Source organism: Lampetra planeri, chromosome 36 (assembly GCF_965212315.1).
Source record: "Lampetra planeri chromosome 36, kcLamPlan1.2.h2, whole genome shotgun sequence".
Taxonomy (NCBI): domain Eukaryota; kingdom Metazoa; phylum Chordata; class Hyperoartia; order Petromyzontiformes; family Petromyzontidae; genus Lampetra; species Lampetra planeri.
The window spans coordinates 10,965,139-10,983,629 of record NC_136142.1 but is presented as its reverse complement, the minus strand read 5'-3'; the positions used below and the strand labels follow the sequence as shown (position 1 = coordinate 10,983,629).

The 18,491-nt window shown below is 43.5% G+C and overlaps 1 protein-coding gene across 4 annotated transcripts in view; it reads left to right on the top strand.

Moving 5' to 3' along the window:
- Positions 1-703: 703 nt before the first annotated feature.
- LOC144730807 (polyhomeotic-like protein 2) overlaps positions 704-18,491 on the top strand; it is an 84,211-nt gene continuing 66,423 nt past the window's right edge. For 2 of the 4 annotated variants that reach the window (XM_078611580.1, XM_078611577.1), the window contains exons 1-2: positions 704-769; positions 6,310-6,451. In XM_078611580.1, coding sequence (XP_078467706.1) covers positions 6,340-6,451 — 112 coding nt within the window. In that variant the 5' untranslated portion in view covers positions 704-769; positions 6,310-6,339. Of the gene's footprint in view, positions 770-799; positions 4,286-6,309; positions 6,452-18,491 lie in introns of those variants that run through there. The other 2 variants (XM_078611579.1, XM_078611578.1) reach the window with 2 other exon arrangements.

Sequence of the window (18,491 nt, the reverse complement as noted above, 5' to 3'; positions counted from 1 at the left end):
TGCTGTTAGTAACTCAGCTTATTGTAGAGTATAGTAAGTATACTGATGGTGCTATGTAGATAATACTTTAGTTTTTTACGTAGTTTATACTTTAGCTTTCTACGTGGTTGTTTAGTAACTGCAGCTACATACTACTAACATTCCTTTCCTTTGTTAATGCTACTCCCTGCACCCTCCCTTGGTGCTGCTGATCCTGCATAATGCATGGGCATAATATGACTTTGAAACCCCCCCGCCCATCTCCTACGCATTTTGCCATGAATATGCTAAATTCCTCTTCATATGCACATTCTTTTTGTTAAGGCGCTCTTCCACCTCCAACCCAGCTTGTATATAAGCTCCTAGCTTGGTAGTGTCTCATTCTTCACCTGAAGACGGCTGCTTGCGTTGTAGCCGAAACGTCGTGAGAATTGTTTTATTATGTTTTATTTTTATTATTTTATTACTTCCCTTCTACGTGACTTTACCGAAAGAACCAAGAAGATTGCAGTTGTTGTTGTTGCTCTGCGCCCACATCAGCAGCCGTACGAAAGAAGATGACGAGCGGGGGAGGAGGACCGCGGACCACAACCCGCCCCCACTCCCCGCCCCGCCCCCCCAACTCTTTACCCCGCCCCGCCCCCCCAACTCTTTACCCCGCCCCCAAACCCCACCCCGCCTCTTAACTCCGTCCCCCCCTCCAACGATGAAAAATCCCCGGGACTGGGACCCGGATCCCAGAGCCGGTTCCCAGAGCCGGTTCCGCGGGCAGCGGCGCTGGGCGGGAAAGGTGAGTCTTTCGTCGAGATTCGGAGTGAAATTTGCGTTTTATTATAATTATTTTTATTTTATCGTCGCTTTGTCTAATTCACGACGTTTAGTTTTTCTCTCTGTTGAGAACCCCCAACTGAATCGACGCGTGGCTAGGGCCGTGTCGAAATCGGCGTGTTTTGTTTGTGGTAAAATATTATCGTGAGGAGGAGAGCTGCGATGCAGGGGGGCTACGGGGAGTTGCTTTTATTCCTCGGCAGCGGATCATCATCGAACCCCTGCTGGATGGAGGTCGCCTTCCTCTTGCGATCCTGCCGTGTAACAATGCAGCCCTCTCTCCTGCACGCGAGCTGCTGATTCCATCGTTCCATTTCCCCAGTGGAGGTCCTCCCGGAGCCGTTCCGTTCCTTGGCTGTGATCGCTTTTATTGTGAGGAGTGGCGGTGGGGGGCGAAATGCGATGGCTGTGGTTGTATTTTTACGATGTTCGCAAACGTCTCGGTTGTTAACATTCGTATTTTTACCTAGGAGGCGAACGGACAATGTTGTGCAAGGTTAAGGTTTTATGCTTTCTCTCGTCAGCGATATCCCAGTATATTTTATATTGTGTATTCTGCATGTTTTATTACGGTAATAATTGTAATGTTGGATGTTATTGCTTTAACTGCGGTTTTGACTTAAATGTAATGTAATGGAACTCGTCTTGAGAGTACGTCTGCCGAGGAGATGTAATCTGTAAAATCGGCTAGTGTGGCAGACGAAGTGCTGGGTGAATTGTTTACATGGCACGATTTGGGAGATTGCGAAAGCTTTAGAGGGGGGGAAGCCTTCATCCAGCAGTGGATTGAGCATGGCTGATGAGGATCATCCATAGTAAATAGTAACATAAACATTTCAAATGCACGCAACGCGTTGTGCAAGATCCCATAATGACATCCCACTTCACTACCTTCTTTACCTGAACATCTCATGCAATATTGATTATATGACCATATATATGGTCCAGCAGTGGATTGGTCGTGGCTGATGACAAGGATTGTGGTTCACGTTGCAGCGTTGTTTTATTGTGTGTAAGATATAAAAACAGCTCAACCAGTTAATAACACTCCCCTAAGGAGACGTTTCAGGTAATGGCCCTGATTAATGGTGTGCTTTTCAGAAGGGCCATTGTACGAAATGTCATCGAGTGTATATTGTCTCTCGTTAGATGATGTTTTGAACCGCTGCCAATACAGCATCACAATATATTTACGGAGGGATAGGTACGTGGTTATTGTGAAAATGTATACATTGTAGTTCGTATTACAAATGCACTTGTGCTATTAAAACTAAAATCTGTTTATCTTACCAGGTAAGGCCCACTGAACTATTAAAGGTGCTTTTCAGAAGCGACTTGGCCACAAATGATAGCCCCATGAAGTAGCTTATGTGGAAATTAATATCAGCCAAATACTCTAAACGCATGTTTCTAAATGTGGAGGGGGAAATCAGAGGACCCGGAGAAAAATCCACGCGACCACCGGGAGAGAGAGACACGCAAAACCAAATATACAGGAGGCGTCAGGGTCGGGATCGAACCCATGTTCTCCTGTATACCAGGCGAGGTAGTTAACATCTCGCCACTGCAGCGCCCTTAAGTAACCAGTCCAGCTGTTAACACGATAAGGCAAGTGCTGCACTGATAATTTACTAATACTGTACTCTGATGTGGCTAATACGTTTAATAATGATACTGCATTATGAATAATATGGTGGACAAGATATGCAAGTAATACTTTAAAGTGATATAGTTTAGTGAGCTCTTGTTCATGTGTTATATGCATTTTAAGTGTTTTAAGATACGAACAACATGCTCAATCATAATCGGTCATGATCTACGGTATACACAGCTGGATGAAAACACCCCGAGGTGTCTCCATCCCTTATTTGATTGATGCCACATCTCGCTCCTGCAATTCATCTTAACATTCCAACTCTACGGTCAAACTATCAGCCTCCTTTCTACCTTTGGCTGCCATTCTGTCAGCAGTCTCGACACTATTAACTTGATATTCGGTTGACTGTTCTAAAATGAATATTGTCGAGGCCTTCATCCAGCAGTGGATTGTTCTCGTGCACAAGACAAGAGTTTTTTCATCGTAAGGTGTTTCAAATGTGTTTTTATGCATCCTGTTACTGTATTAGGGTAGCAGATTGTTATGAACCAGTATTGTTGCTAGATTAGCATTTTCATCAGCCATGGTCTATCTATTGATGGGGGTGGAGGACTCCAATGAATGCTTTCTCACCAGGTAAATAAAGAACGTGAATGCATCAGCCTGCAAATTTACGGTACATTCAAAAGCCTAATGCCATCCTGCCGTGTGAAAGCCTGTCAAATAAGACATGTTTTCGTTAATTTTATAGTTATAATCGCTTCGTGCTTTTTCTGTTACATCGGCATAAGATGAAAACATTTACATCTGGAACTCTCACAGAATGTACGGTTTAGCAACATCACCCGATGTTAGACAACGACCTGTGGAGGATGACATTACAGAAATACATCCGAGGTGCCTTAATTTACCTATGATCCATACCAGATGGTGGTGCATCTTGTGAGGTGCTCTGTGTAGAGATCGTTTTCGTATGTCCTGAAAATAAATTATGTTTTAGGACATTAATTTGTTTTCAAACTAAGTGAAATCCCAGTTTTATAATGTGTTTTTTGTGTGTGCAATCACTTGAGAACCCGGTTTAAACAAACACGCACGGCCGAAACCAGAGATCTCAGCATTGTTGGTTCAGTACTCTAACACGATATTAGCCCCCTGTGCCACCTAGGCACCTTCATATCACCCCGCGCAAAATTGTATCTCATGGCTCCATCTCCACGGTAGTTATATTCTCGGATGTGTTCCATCTTTTGGCTGCCATTCCATCACTAGTGTTGTCCATTTGCTGTCATCCGTTCTCACCATGATGTGTCATGTCCGACCCCACTTGCCTTAACAGTCAATGTGTTGTCTGATTTGTATTTGTTCCCTGATCTGTGTGCTCCTGTTACTGTGTTTGTGCATTATAGATATTGTCCGTATACATATTAAATGTGTTACGTATGATTCACTGTCTCGGAAACATGGATTGTCACGATTCAGGCTCTCGGTTTCATTCAGAAATCGATTCTACTCCACCACACGTGACCTGCGATTGACTAACTGTGGTTGCACCCATTTATACTGCTGGGTGGACAGAGGTGGGGGGGGGTTTAAAAAACTTGGCCATTACCAGTATTTCAAAAGCCAAGCCGGGTAACCGAACCAGCGATCTCTGCCTAGCAAATTTCGTACACTAACAATTACAAGACGTCAGCATCAATAATTATTAATATCATATTTTATCAATGGTCGTGTGATTATTACCACAGGTAGTGAGTTTCCCGCTCAACGAACATGCATCGGTGCTCACCTTCACTGACGGCCCCCTGAGCCAGCGGTGGAAATTCCTTATTCCTGCAGCGGATTCCAGTCTATCTGCAGTTTGCGAATGATTATGAAGTAATTTGGGAGGCACATGTCTGCAACTTTGTGCACGCTCGCTTGCCCGTTAAACGCCGCAATTGACTTTTGGATAATCAATACTTGGTGCTGGATACCGTGGAAACGGTTATACTCGTCTACTGAGTGGGCAATTCAACTTTCTTCCAGATCGGAGGGTTTTTTCCTCCAGATTCAGCGATTTTCCAGAGGTTTGAAACAATGCTTAGATTCCTGTCGCAGTGGCCCAGCGTATTTTGTGTCCTTGCTGCATTCAGATGGCTGTCCTTTCACCCGGTTCATTAAAGGATGCTGGTTCATCAGCTAATAAGCTTGTGAGAGGAGAACACTAACAATTTAAATGTGCTCTCACATGGTTAATTAAAGGATATGAATTCCTTAACAGGCACATGTTGTAAGGCTAATGCATTGTGCTGATTTCAACGTGCTCTCGTTTGATTAATTGAATTATGTTAGTTAGTTCTTGAATCAGCAAATTTACAAGCTTTGGACGTTGTGATAAATTTAAGGGTGCTCACCTGGTTAAACAAAGGATTTAATTTTATCAACCGTGCACCGTGACAATGAAGCTCGTTGTGCACTCGCATGGTTAATAAAAGCTCTTATAGGACATTTACAAGCCTGGTGCATTGTATCGCTGAATCTCAATGAGCTCTCACCTGCTTAAATAAAATATGTCAATTGAAGCGCGTTGGCAGGCCTAGAACATTGTGAATGTATATACTTGAAATATTATTGGTCTCACAGTGGTTTGGATAATAGATGTAATTAATCATTTGGCATGTTAACCCAGAGCATTGTGACCTTGAATTTCAATGTGCACTTACCTGGTTAAATAAGGGATTTCCATTCAGTACCTGTAAATACATTTAACCCACCCCAGACCCTGGTTAAATACAGGATTTCAATTCATCAGTCGACATGTTTACAAGCCAAGAATGTTGTGAAAACACATTGTAAAATATAGTACAAAATTTCTAAAGTTGGCACGTTTGCAAAAAGCTTTAGCAATGTGACTGAATCGCAGTCAACTCTCCCATGGTTAAATAAAGTATTTAAATCCGCAGTGCACTGTTTTCCAGTAAGCATATGTCAAAGAGATCTTAAGCTACATCTAAAACTCCCACCCCGCCACCATGCGCCTAGGGCTTCTTGACAGTGAATCTCAGGGAGCTCTCACCTGGTTTAATCAAATATTTCAATGCTGCACATTGACAAGGCGAGGGCATTGTGTTCCGGTCACCATGATCTGTAAATACGTTTAAATCACCCACCCTCTCAACAAGCGAGGGTGTCATGACGATCAATCTCAGTGTGTTCTCATACAATGTAAATAAAGAACGTGAATGCATCAGCCTGCAAATTTACAGCACATTCAAAAGCCTAATGCAGCACCTATATCGCTGTGATATTGAATCTCAATGTGCTCTCACCTGGTTAAAATAAAATACTTCAATTCACCACTTTCATATGCTTTGGGCATTGTATTCTGATGATCGTGTATCTAACACATTTGTGTCGTTGTGGAGAATATATGTACCAAAATAAATAGGCAGATGATAGGCCTCCTTGCCATATCCGTCCCTCCACAATAAAAAATTATAAAGTATTTTTTACACATCCATTCGGCCACATGGCTTTCTGGGAGTGTCTTTTTTTAGTAGCTTTGGTTTAAGACAGGGGTCGGCAACCTACGGCTCCGGAGCCGCATGCGGCTCTTTACGGGCTGCTTCTTGACGATATGTACGTATGTACAGTATGTACTCAGATGCATTGCGGCTCTTGAAATACTGAATTTTGTACCGAATTGGAAAGAAATGGCTCTTCTTGTTATTTTGGTTGCCGACCCCTGGTTTAAGACAAGCAAACTCTGGATCGGTTCCTTCATTCGTCGTTTCATGAGCAGAGTCAGGCTTTCTTGAACCAATACTGGTGAATTGCCAGATGGCAATTAGGCAAGTATTTCTAATACATCTGTGGATATGTTTGAACACCCTGCCCCCTACCCCCAATCCTACTGGCAGCAGGCAACACGAGCGCACAAGCAAGCGTTGATGCCTGCTGAGTGGCGGTACCAGCAGCAGAAGCAAGGAAGGCTTCGCCCCCGGAACCGGCCATTGTGTTCCAATCATCCTGGGGGTTCAGCCGCTGTCATCAGAGCTGCTGGTGAGTGCTTGGGAATGGGTTCATAACGGGCGAGTTTGTGACACCGCGTCGGCCCCACTGAGATTATAATTAATATACGAATTTAGGTTTTACTCCAACAGGGATTAAACTGTGTTCTCAGAGAGTTTATGGTGTCAGCCTGCTGAACAGTGACTTGCATAGAGACCCATCGACTCGCAGAGACCAATAGACTTGCATAAAGACCTGTAGATTGACAGTGCGGTCCATAGACTTACCTACAGATGCATATACCGCAAGGGCAAACCAAGACTCGATCAAATACTGGCGATTCAACTCTTCTCGGGGCTGTGACTTGTTTGGTGAGTGTTTGCATTGGGTGGTGATTCATCGAGCAGCATGGGACATGATGGCAGTTTCTGATTGTCCACACCTTGGTCGTGCTGTTGACACCTTATGTGATTATCTTGCGATGCGACATGGCAAGACGAGAGCGCGATGTGGTCTCGACTGTAAATATAACTATGTGCAAACCAGGCTTTCAATGAGAGCTTCAGTCCCAATGCAAGGGTGTTTGTAGTAATTTATATGGTGAGTGGTGGCGTAGTGGTTAACGCACTGCACTATAAACCCTCCAGCCTGGGTTCAATTCCCACGTGGGGCCAACATCATTGACAAGTCATATCTGAACTGGTCCTGGGCCTCCTCTAGTCTGACTCGATCTTAAAGTAAAATGTGGTGTGGTATTTATATATCAGCACTGGGGAGACAAAGTGGCCAGAGACAGACAAAGGCTGACCGAGATATATAGACAAAAAATTTAATGAAGTGAGACACAGACAAATGTACGTATGAAAAGAGGAATAGACAGAAATATATAGTGACAGACGTAATTACATTCAGACAATGACAGAGGACCAATACAGACATAACGACAATAAACACAGTCGCGTAGACAAAGAACAGAACGTGGACACAGAGACACTGACAGAGGGAAACACTGACATAAAAATAGGCGCACACAGATATGGACACTGACACAATCGAAAAAAACATAAACAAACAAAGACTCAGAGCCCTGGCGTTTGACTAGATTATGTAAAACAAGGTCCCTCATGGGATACAAAGACTGATTTGCATATGCGCAGAGGCACATGGAAAGATAGAGAGAGAGAGTACCTACGAACAAATGAATTATATGCACCCAATCTCAGAAGCTAAGCAGGTTTTAGCTCAGTTAATGCTTGGATAAGAGACTGCCAAAACCGTTATAGACTCTGGCTGCGAGGTCCAGAAAATGGTCATACAACAACAATAGTAGTTTCTTTAATATATCAGTGGGGAGATTTAATTGCAATCCCGTCATATATGGGCTTCCACTGTGGGCTGTGGTTTGTTCCCACACAAAACCAAACATTATTTGATGGAATTGTCCAAACATAATGCAGGAGGTTACTGGAAAATTCTTCAGATAAAATTCTTAAAAATTCGCACAAGTAATAACAACTGTTTTACAGAGATCTACACAGAAAGATGCTAAAGACGTAGGCACACACAAATATACAGAAAGGCAGACCGACTCAGAGGTAAAGTTTGAGACAAAAAAGGCAAAGATCCCCCATATAGACTTTAACAGACTTTTGGGGCAAGTGAAATTATTGAACACCTATGAAGGCTGGCAAGGCACACAACGGGTTGGGTGTCCAGCAGCATGCCTTGCTGCCTTCATCTCCCCAGTGCTGATGTTTACAGACCGCACCAGGTACTCTTTTAGGGCTGACTCGACATCAGTGAGGCCCACTATCGGTTCAGATATTAGTCACTGATTTTGGTGGTGAGCAGGTATTGAACTCGGGTCGCCGATTCGTAGTGCAGTGTGCTAACCACTACATAACCACTCACCGTATTCTGAGAAAACAACCGCCATTTGCCGCTAATTTTAGGGGAGATTTCACCACAGCGCCAAGCCTTGTAAAATGGCATACACGGAGATGCACACCTACATACGCTTAGAGAAACACACGTGTGGATACACACAAACTCGTTGAAATAGACAGAATTAAACTGAACCGCGATACACACACACACACGGAGCCTCGTCTTTTGACTCGATTATGTAAAATAAGGGGCCTTCTCCTGGCATCTTCCTCTCATTCCCATTTGCATTTTTATTGATTCCAAGCCCAGGATGGCCAAGCCCTGAATAATTAGAGCCCTCCCTCTGGCTCGCTCTTGCTCGCTCTTGCTCGCTCTCGTTCTCTCACACTCGCTCATGCTCTCACTCGCTGTCACTCACTCGCTCTCTCTCCCACTGACACAGTGAGGGTTACAGGCCGATTTGCGTTATTCTGGGTAAACCTCCACCACCACCACCGCTATCTGCCAGTCATTTATCTTGTCTGCCCCTGCATGGCTCTCCCTTGCGTCATTTGCATCACAATTACGGTGTACAGTTTAGTAAAAAATGTAATCGGCCCACCACCTTTTCCCTCTGTTTACGCACTGGATGTTCAAAGCGTCGTTTCTTGCCAGTGCAGTGGTTCGCTTACTGTGCTACAATTCCTGACCAAGGCTTACATCAGTGGCGTGTATCTGAACGAGTCCTGCGCCTTCGCATTGGTCGACTCGGCCATCACCCTCTCGTGCCTTGTCTCGCTGACAGCACTTGCCCCAACAGTCTGCATGGCTTTGTCGTGAATCTTTGTCTTGTCTGTGTTTTGCGTAGTGGTTTTGCTGTAGTGGGGTGGGTTGCTCATTGTGCCACAATCCTGGTGACCCAAGTTCAATTCCTGACCTTCAGCACAAAAGCCAAGAGAGCGTTCAGTCTTTCAGTCGCCCATCCATTTACTCATTTGTTAATTTCTTTACTCGCTCAATTGTTTCCTTGTCTGTTAGGTCACAAACTCAGTTGGTGTCTTTTGTTCATTAAATCTTTTTCCCATTTCTACATTCAGTCTTTCATTCGTTTTCCAAACACTATGCACTTCAATACTCACTTATTCACTCGCTCGTTCACTCGTTGGTCCAATCAGACTCCTGTGCTTGCTCCTTCTAAGCCTTTGCTCATTCATAGGCTCAATCTGATTGCTTAATCTATCACTTATTTGTTTATTTTGCGTGTTCATTCACTCAGTTCATAATTTTGTTCCTCACCCATTGGCATGTTAACCAACTTATTTTTTCCTCGTTCAATCAGTCACTAACTTATGTTTGCACAATCTTTCTCTCATTCAGTAGTTAACTCATCAGCTCGTTCTTTTCTTGATCGCTTAACGAATATCTTATTTTTTTATTCATGTCGATTCATTTTGCTTATGTAATGATTAGTTGGCTCCATATGTTGCTTATTCACTCAATTGTTCAGTCATTAACCCAGGCTTTCACTCATTCTTACAATTATTCTGCTCAACCATTGTGAGCCCCTCAATCAAATACACGCTCATTGGCTCATTTGTTCACTCGGTGATGCATTTTATAATTAACATACGCGTATTACGTCAACATGTGAACTCAAGACGACAAGCTGGGGCATTGAGACTTGTGTTGTTTGACAGTTGAGACGTTTCAACGACAGCTAAGTGCTCACGGTCTGACATCTACCCACCGTCGATGCAATCATTTCTGGTACAGTAAAACCTTGGATTGCGAGTAACTTGGTCTGCGAGTGTTTGCAAGACGAGCAAAAATTTAAAATAAATATGAATTTGATAAACGAGCGAGGTCTTGCAATACGAGTAGTACGTGTACGCTTTGTCTGCCGAGCGTCACGTGATCACAACTGATATACGAGTGGTTTGGATTACAAACACGTTTCCGGAACGAATTATGCTCGCAATCCAAGGTTTTACTGTAATTAGTATATTTGGTTTTCGTGACATTTTTATAGTGCGGGTCTAATATAAAGCCGCTATGTTTCAGATATGGATATAATGTAGTCTGTCAGTAGGGAGGGATGTTGCTACTTGTAATCCCAAGTGAATAAAAAAATTAATTTGGACCATGATGCCGGCAGACAATGGCGTACCCCATTCGAATGACATCAGGAGATCTTTGACGTCCACTGTCAAGCAGATGACATGTATTTGTATGGTTATTGCACCCGCAGTATTAATCAGGGCAGTCTGCTGGATTCAAACCAAGAACCTCTAACATGCAGTGAAGGTGCTCCCTTGTCACCACCTTGTCAACTGCCGTGAGATTATCAAATTATACTATACTACTAAACATTGGCTTTTTATTTTACCTGGTAAGGCCCAATGAGCTTTAACTCCTTTTCAGCAGCGACTTGGCCACATATGATAGCTCAACGAAGTGGCTCATCAAGTGGAAATTTACAGCAGCCATATATTATAAACGCATGTTTCGCAATGTGGAGGGAAAAACAGACCTGGAGAAAAATCCACGTGACCACGGAGAGAACATGCACACTCCAAATGTACAGGTGTTCAGAATCAAACCCACGACCTCCTGTATACCAGTCGAGGTAGTTTACATCTCGCCACCGGCGGCTCTAGGTAAGCATAGAGCATATCCGAAGGGGAGAATTGAGGGAAGGGGTGGTCATTTATGTAGCCAGCTCAATTAACTATCCAAAACAAGGATCAGTACATTCCAGACGGTGATCTGCCGACACATACAAATTAGCATTCACAGGGCTCAGGTATGTGTCTGTTTGTGTCTGTGTGTGGAGGCGAGGGTAACACGGGGGTGAGAATTAAGCATCAGAGTTGTATTTGCATGCAGATGTTGCGTGTGGGGTGTTATCCATGCGTGTGTGTGTGGGTTTGTGCACGTATGTACACAGTCTGTTTATATGGGGTATGTGTAATTGTGTGTGCGTGTGCAGGTTTTTTGTCTATGCGGGTGTGTATGCATGTCATTGTCTTTATTATACACATCCTGGGGAGTGGGAGGGGAGTGGTAAGTGCATTGTTCGATTCCCGCTCATGGCCAACATCAGTGATCATTATCTGAACCGATCTTGGGCCTCGATGAGGTTGATCCAGCCTCCAATGAGTCACTGAGGAGGTGTGTAAAACATCAACACTGGGGAGACAAAGGGAGCCTGACGTGGTCCTGTTCACACCACCCAGCTCTTGCACCATGCCCAGCCTTCACAGATGCTCACTAATAGCCCTTGCCCCAACAGTATTTTAAAGGCTATATAGAGGTTCTTTGTCTTTGTTATACACACCATTGTGTATGCAGGGTGCGTATACATGTGTGTCTGGATGAGCACATCCTTGTATGTGTATGTGCAAGCATGCCGCATGTGTATGTGTTTGCATGGCCATCCATGGTATAATTTGAGGGTAATCGTGATTATCCGCGGTTGAGAAACCAAGGCTCCCCAAAGGTGTGGAGAGCAGGGATGTACATATCCTAATTAAGCTTGTTTACCTAGTAAAGCCTCGCTGTATGTTGCTGTGTTTAATCCCAAATGAGTCATTTGCAGGTAATTTTTCAGCTTGCGGATGTTGAGCTATAAGTTACATTGCATTTTCTGATTTATTCCCTGAGCAAAAAAACATTCAGAGGAAACCCATGTAGAACAGACTTAGAATGTACAAACTTCCCCTAGAAAGATGCCCGAGTCAGGAATCTAACCCAGAAACTTCTTGCTCTGAGGCACAAGTGTTTTCACTGGGCCATTCAGGAAAATCAGACTGCGTTTGAAGACTCGTTTTCAAGACTGTAATTTATTTGGATCAAAACTGGAGAACCCGGAGGAAACCCATGCAGAACCGGTGATGCAGGTGAAGGAATCTCCCTGGCGGTTTTCAGACGAATGCTCTTCCCATGCACAGCAGTGCTGCTTGTGGGGGGCACTGACCGTAGGGAGGGCACCGGTCCACAAAGCTGCCGGCCAAAATAATGTCTCACGTCCAAAGGTGGGGGGGGGGTGTTACAGCAGAGCTCTGCTGCTTTCCCAATGGGTCCTGCACTTTGCTTATGTGGCCATTCACACACACGTACAATAGGAGAGGGGGGCACCACGGTTTTACTAGTGGGGGGGCGGGGTGGGCAGGAGAGTGATGGCTGTTGGGCACGGTGTTGAGTGCTGCGGGTGTTAAGTGAGAACACAATGACAGATTCCATGCGGGGGGAGCTGTAGCCGAAGGGACAGCACACAAAGGGGGGAGTTACTTTAACACTTGAATATGGCGCAGGTTAAAATATGACGCGGTCCTTTTCTATACTCACCAGGTTGAATGATCTGACTTTTTTTATGAAACTGCTGGTACGTCCCAGCTTGTGATATTTGTTTGTCCATTTATTCAATCTATCTCTCGTTAATTTGCTCGTTTGATTAATCGGTCACTAAGTGCACTCATTTTACTGAATTTCATTCATTGTTTCACTCATTTCATTTAGTGTTCGACTCATTTCATTCAATTGACACATGTTCGTTCACTCATTTGCTCACTCATTCACCCAGTATTTCAGACATTCATTGAATCGTTTACTTGTTTTTTCGCTTGCTCATTCAAATCATTGATCACACAGACCCCATAGCCCACACACTCATCCATCGCCTGCAGCGGTCCATTAAAGTCGTCTCGCACGATCGCTCACGCACACAATCGCACTATCGCTAGCATACACGCACACACTCGCACACGCACACTCACTTGCACACTCATATGATCGCTCACACACTCGCACGCACGCATGTAAACATGCTCAAACACATACATACAAACATGCGCACTCAAATAATTATCACTCGCACGTTCGCACACGATCGCTCACACGCGTGAGCTCGCACGTGATCGCTCACACATTGACACTCGCACAATTGCTCGCATACATGCAGACACACGCGCACAATTGCTTACGCGCAATCGCTCTCTTCGACACGCGCTCTCGCTCACACACATGCATACTGATCGCCACTCATGCGTTAGCGCTCGTTATCTCCGCCGTCGCCTCGGAGCAGCCAAATTAATTGGTCGCACCGCGAGAAACGCCGAACGCTAGCGGCAACGCGCATCACGTTTATATGATCGTACGACTGCAAACCTTCCTTCTTCTGCGCCGTCTCTCGGGCAATCCTTGGGTTGATGTTGTATTCATTCACAGGGTATTTAGTTTATTTGCTGAATCGTTAATTGAATAATTATCTCATTCTGAATCTCTTATTCTTCCTTTTTATAATTCGGTTGTTGGCTCATTCTTTTTGTCTGCCATGAAATCATTGACTCGTTTGATCAATTATTTGCTTATCAAGGCAACCGCTGGGTTTTTCGTTCACAGGTTTATGCATTCTTTTTGTTAATTGTTTACTCAGTCTTTCATTATTTCGGTGGTTTGTTCACCTGTTCACATGGTCATTCTTTAGCTCGTTCAGCCATTTGTTTGTTCAATACTTAACTTGGTCCTGTATTTGCTGATTTGTGCACTCAGTGGTTACATAATTTAATGTCATTAATTTGGTCACTCTATCTTTTGCTGTATCTTTCAGTATGTTGGTCCCTTGTTTAATTTTTCAATTGCTTTCATTCAATCATTGCCTCACTCCATAATTCATTTACTCCACCTTTTGCTTATTCATCCATTTGTTCAGTCTCGTGTCCATTTGTTCAAGAATTCCTTGAATCTTTCACTCATTCATTCATTGTATAGGCCACAGACGTTCACATTTTTAAATTATTTTGGGGGAATTTTTGTTTGAGATAAGGCCACTCTACCTCATGTGGCTCATCGCGATGAGTCCCGTGGGGCCATGCTTTGCCGGCTCGCAGAAGTATCGCTATAACGACGCTAATTTCATTGCCAGTGCTAACTCATGCAAGTCAAGCATTGTGCTTTGATGAGACCAGGGCCTCGTGAGGTAGTGGGGACAGACAAGTCTGTCAGTTTTTCATTCTCTTAGAGACGCCGTCAGGAACGGTCTGTTTGTCTATCATCGTCTAGATTTCCCGTCTGTCAGAGTCCGGTCTGTTTGTCTATCATCGTCTAGATTTCCCGTCTGTCAGAGTCCGGTCTGTCTGCCTATCATTGTCTAGAGACCTCACCAGAAACTGCTTTGTCAGTCTATCATTGCCTACAGTCTTTTTTAGAGACCGGTCTATAAGTCTATCGATCATATTTCCCTGTTTTTATTCCATGGAACCCACTTAAAACCCTCCCTACTCGTGTAATATTCTCAGCTGTTTTGGCCTGGTTGCCATTGCAAAATAACATCTTAAGCTCAGCGGGCCTTACCCAAAATAAACCGACTGACTGACATTGACCCTGTAGAGAGACCTGTGTCTAGAGTCCACATCAGAAACCGGTCTGTCAGTCTGTCATTCTCCCAATGGCCCAAAAAGCCAAGGGACTAGAATAAGAAGCAGAGGACTGAACAGTGAAGTTTGACAAGGCAACGTTTTATTCAATTACTGTAAGTGTAGCGGATAACGTTTCACTTGCCCCAAATAACCTGCAGCCTCAGAAATTGCATACAGACCCCGACATTCACTAATAGACAACATCTGTAGTAACCTCATCCATTAATATTTCCTGAGTTTCTGTATTATTAATATTTTGGCATTCTTTTAATATTTCACTGGTTTTTTGCATGTACTTTAGTAGGTTTCGATTTAAAGCTTTCGTGACTGCAGGGATTCATCTTCTTGGTTCTTTCGGTAAAGTCACGTAGAATGGAAATAATAAAATAATAAATATTAAACATAATAAAATAATTCTCACGACGTTTCGGCCACAATGCAAGCAGCCGTCCTCAGGTGGAGAGCAGGTCTGTCGAGTAGACAGTCTGACTCTACTCGACATACCTGTTCTCCACCTGAGGACGGCTGCTTGCGTTGTGGCCGAAACGTCGTGAGAATTATTTTATTATGTTTTATTATTTTATTATTTCCATTCTACTTTAGTAGGGTTTATGATGGGTGGGACACGTGTGCCGAGCAGAGGAGGGCAGGATACTCAGGCAGTTGAGTGGCACCCAGAGGTTGGCAATCAAGGGGCCTTGCTTTGGCTGTAAGATAGGAAAGACATAATGGCAGATAATGGCAGTGGGACTGAGAGTGGTGATGATGGATGCATTGTATTTGTCACAACAGCAAGCCTGACCTCTGGATGGTGGTGAGGATATTTTATGAGTGGTCCTTGGAGGTCTGGTGTCGACTGCATCTCAAATATGCCACCCGTTTGTATGGAGATGCATCAATCCCTATATAAATAAGTGGGTATTCTTTAGCAGTCCAGGAATCGTCGAAAGAATCCCCATTCATGTCAATGCATCTGTAATCAAGCGAATGGGATTCTTATCGTGAGTTGGAACGATCGCCACTAGATGGCGCACACATGTTGTTTTGGTACCATTGATGCAAGTGGAGATTTGAATGTGGGAATCATCCAGAGAAGAATCGCAATTCCTGCTTTAAACATCCACAGTGGAAATCCTTGGATTTGATTACAATGCCTTCATGAATTGCCCAATACTAAGCACCGTATGCAGTTTCACACCTCTGAGCACGGATAGCTACGTACGGTGCGAAAGAAGTTCAACATACATACACCACCACAAACCACACAATCACACACCATCACAAACAACACAGTTGCACATCGCCACACTATCACACATCACCGCATACCACCCACACCGCTACTCACCACCTCAACCGTTTATTACCATACCTTCCTTCGCCACTAGAGTCTAACACACACCAATACATACCTCGACCAAAACACACAACCCCACCTCACATAACCATAGTTCTCCATACCCAACCAATGCTAACACACCTTGGCACAAACCAATATCATCCAATACCACTGTATACATAACACACACCAACTCGTACAACTGCTCCTACATAACCACACACACAACCACTCTCAACCCAACATCACTGCACACCAAAACCACACTAACACCCACCTCCACACACAACCCATCTCACCACCGCACACCACCGCACACCACCAAGCCTCCCCACACCTTCCCCTACCAATCATTTCCAGATGTGGACTCTGTGCAAGAGTCTGGATTGGAGGTGGGAGAGGGGATGGTAGTGGTGGAATTTGGGCTGTTTTTGATATCTTTTATATCACATACCTCTCATTTATTTTCTTCTGGTCTCGTTTTGTTTTAACAACTCCTGGCGGTTTTAAAATGCAAGCATTTATTTAATCGCATCAAGTTTTATATATATATACACACATTGTTATATACATACTTACATAAAGGTTTCCCTGCGTAACCGTGAAGAAAATAATGTTGAGATGAGTGCTGTTAACGAGCGCGTGAAGAGGTATTATGGCAAGTTCCACGCCCGACCTCCTTTGTCTCCCTCATTCCTAAACGTTCACACTGCACACGGTCCTCATTATTAAGGTAGAGTTGGCCTTGTCAAAACAACAAATTAAAATCATGTGGCATCGAAAACATCTATAATCGATTAAATACTGTTGGTACAGATCGCTCACTTATACTGTGAGTCCCCAAGTACTTTACATGATGGAAAGATGTTAACTACCTCGCCTGGTAGACAGTAGGTCGTTGGGTTCGATCCCGACTCTGACGCCTGTTTATTTGGAGTTTGCATGTCTCTCCTCGTGGTAGCGTGGATTTTTCTCCGGGTCCACCAGTTTCTCCCTTCACATTTATAATGAACATGCATTTAGATTATTTGGCTGCTATTAATATACACAAAGTCACTTCGTTGAGCTATCACTTTTTCAGAAACCAGGTCACTTCTAAAAAAGAGCTATATATCTCAGTGGACCTTACCTGGTAAAATAAAAATAGTTAGTTTCTGGTTGGTTAAGATGTTTGCACCTTTCAATACGTCACTTACCGTGATGTCAATGGAGTGCTGCTGATTATGATTTTAAAGTGCTTCACGCAGTTCAGACTTCGTGTGTTTTTCAGCTTAAACATTTACAACACGCTGATTGTTCATAGAAAAATGTAATCAATTGGGATTATATGTAGTAATCATCGCTCCCCTACTGCTAAAACTTAGAACCATCCTGAAAGATATTCACGAGACTCGGGGGTTCTTCCTGGGTAATCAAGTGTTATAATAATACCATTTGGTCAATACTCGACTTATGAACATAATTCGTTCCTGAGGCCCGCTCATAAGTCCGAACACAATCATGTACGATATTTAAATGCTCACGTGGTCAGTGTTATTAAATGTTACGGTTCAGAAGAAAAGGGAAGTGTCATTAAACTCATAAATACAAATAAATATTGTACATTTCCATGTAATATTTTAATAAATACTGTATAGTAAATAAAACATAAAACAAAGTAGTAACACAAGTATAATTTTTTATTTTCACTTACCTTGAGTCCTGATGCTGGCTTGCATGTCGGAAGATGTGCAAGAACTCGCCACAATTGCACACACACACGGTTTACAAGTGCGAGTTTGCGATTTAAGTCGATGTAAAAAAACGGTATTTCATGAAAGCTGGTTCGTAAGTGTGGGTGTTCATCAGTCGGGTGTTTGTAAGTTGAGGACGGCATGTAATACGTTTGTGGGAGTGTAGCACAGTGGTTACCACACTGCTATGAAACTGGAGACGTGAGTATGATGCCTGGCCATAGCTAACATCAATAACGAATTATATCTGACCCAGTCATAGGCATGCTCCACTTCACCATTCGGCACTGGTCAGCGTGGTGAAGCATGATAAGGCCTTCATCCAGCATTAGTTTGACAAAGGGCTGTAGACTCTAGTAATTTAAATGTTGGTTAATTGAAACACAACGTTTTGGCTTTAAATGCATCTTTTATATTTTGTTACCACTGCCAATGGTACCACCCACTTCCCCGTGCTCCACAGTTCTCACTCCACCGCTAAGCAGTCTCACGCCCTCTACTGGTTACCCGTTGTGTAGCAGCCAATATCTGCAGCTTTCCAAACGATTCAGAAATGTCCCAGTGTCGAGTCCTCCGACTAATTCACATTCCCTGCAATTCAGTAAATTCCCACGATTCATGGTCACGATTTAATTTAAAGATTATACTTTCGTCTACATTATTAACTTCTCATATCTTCAAAGTTTCGGTATCGAAATATGGTTGCGTAATAAACTGCAAAAGTCAAAATCTTTGTA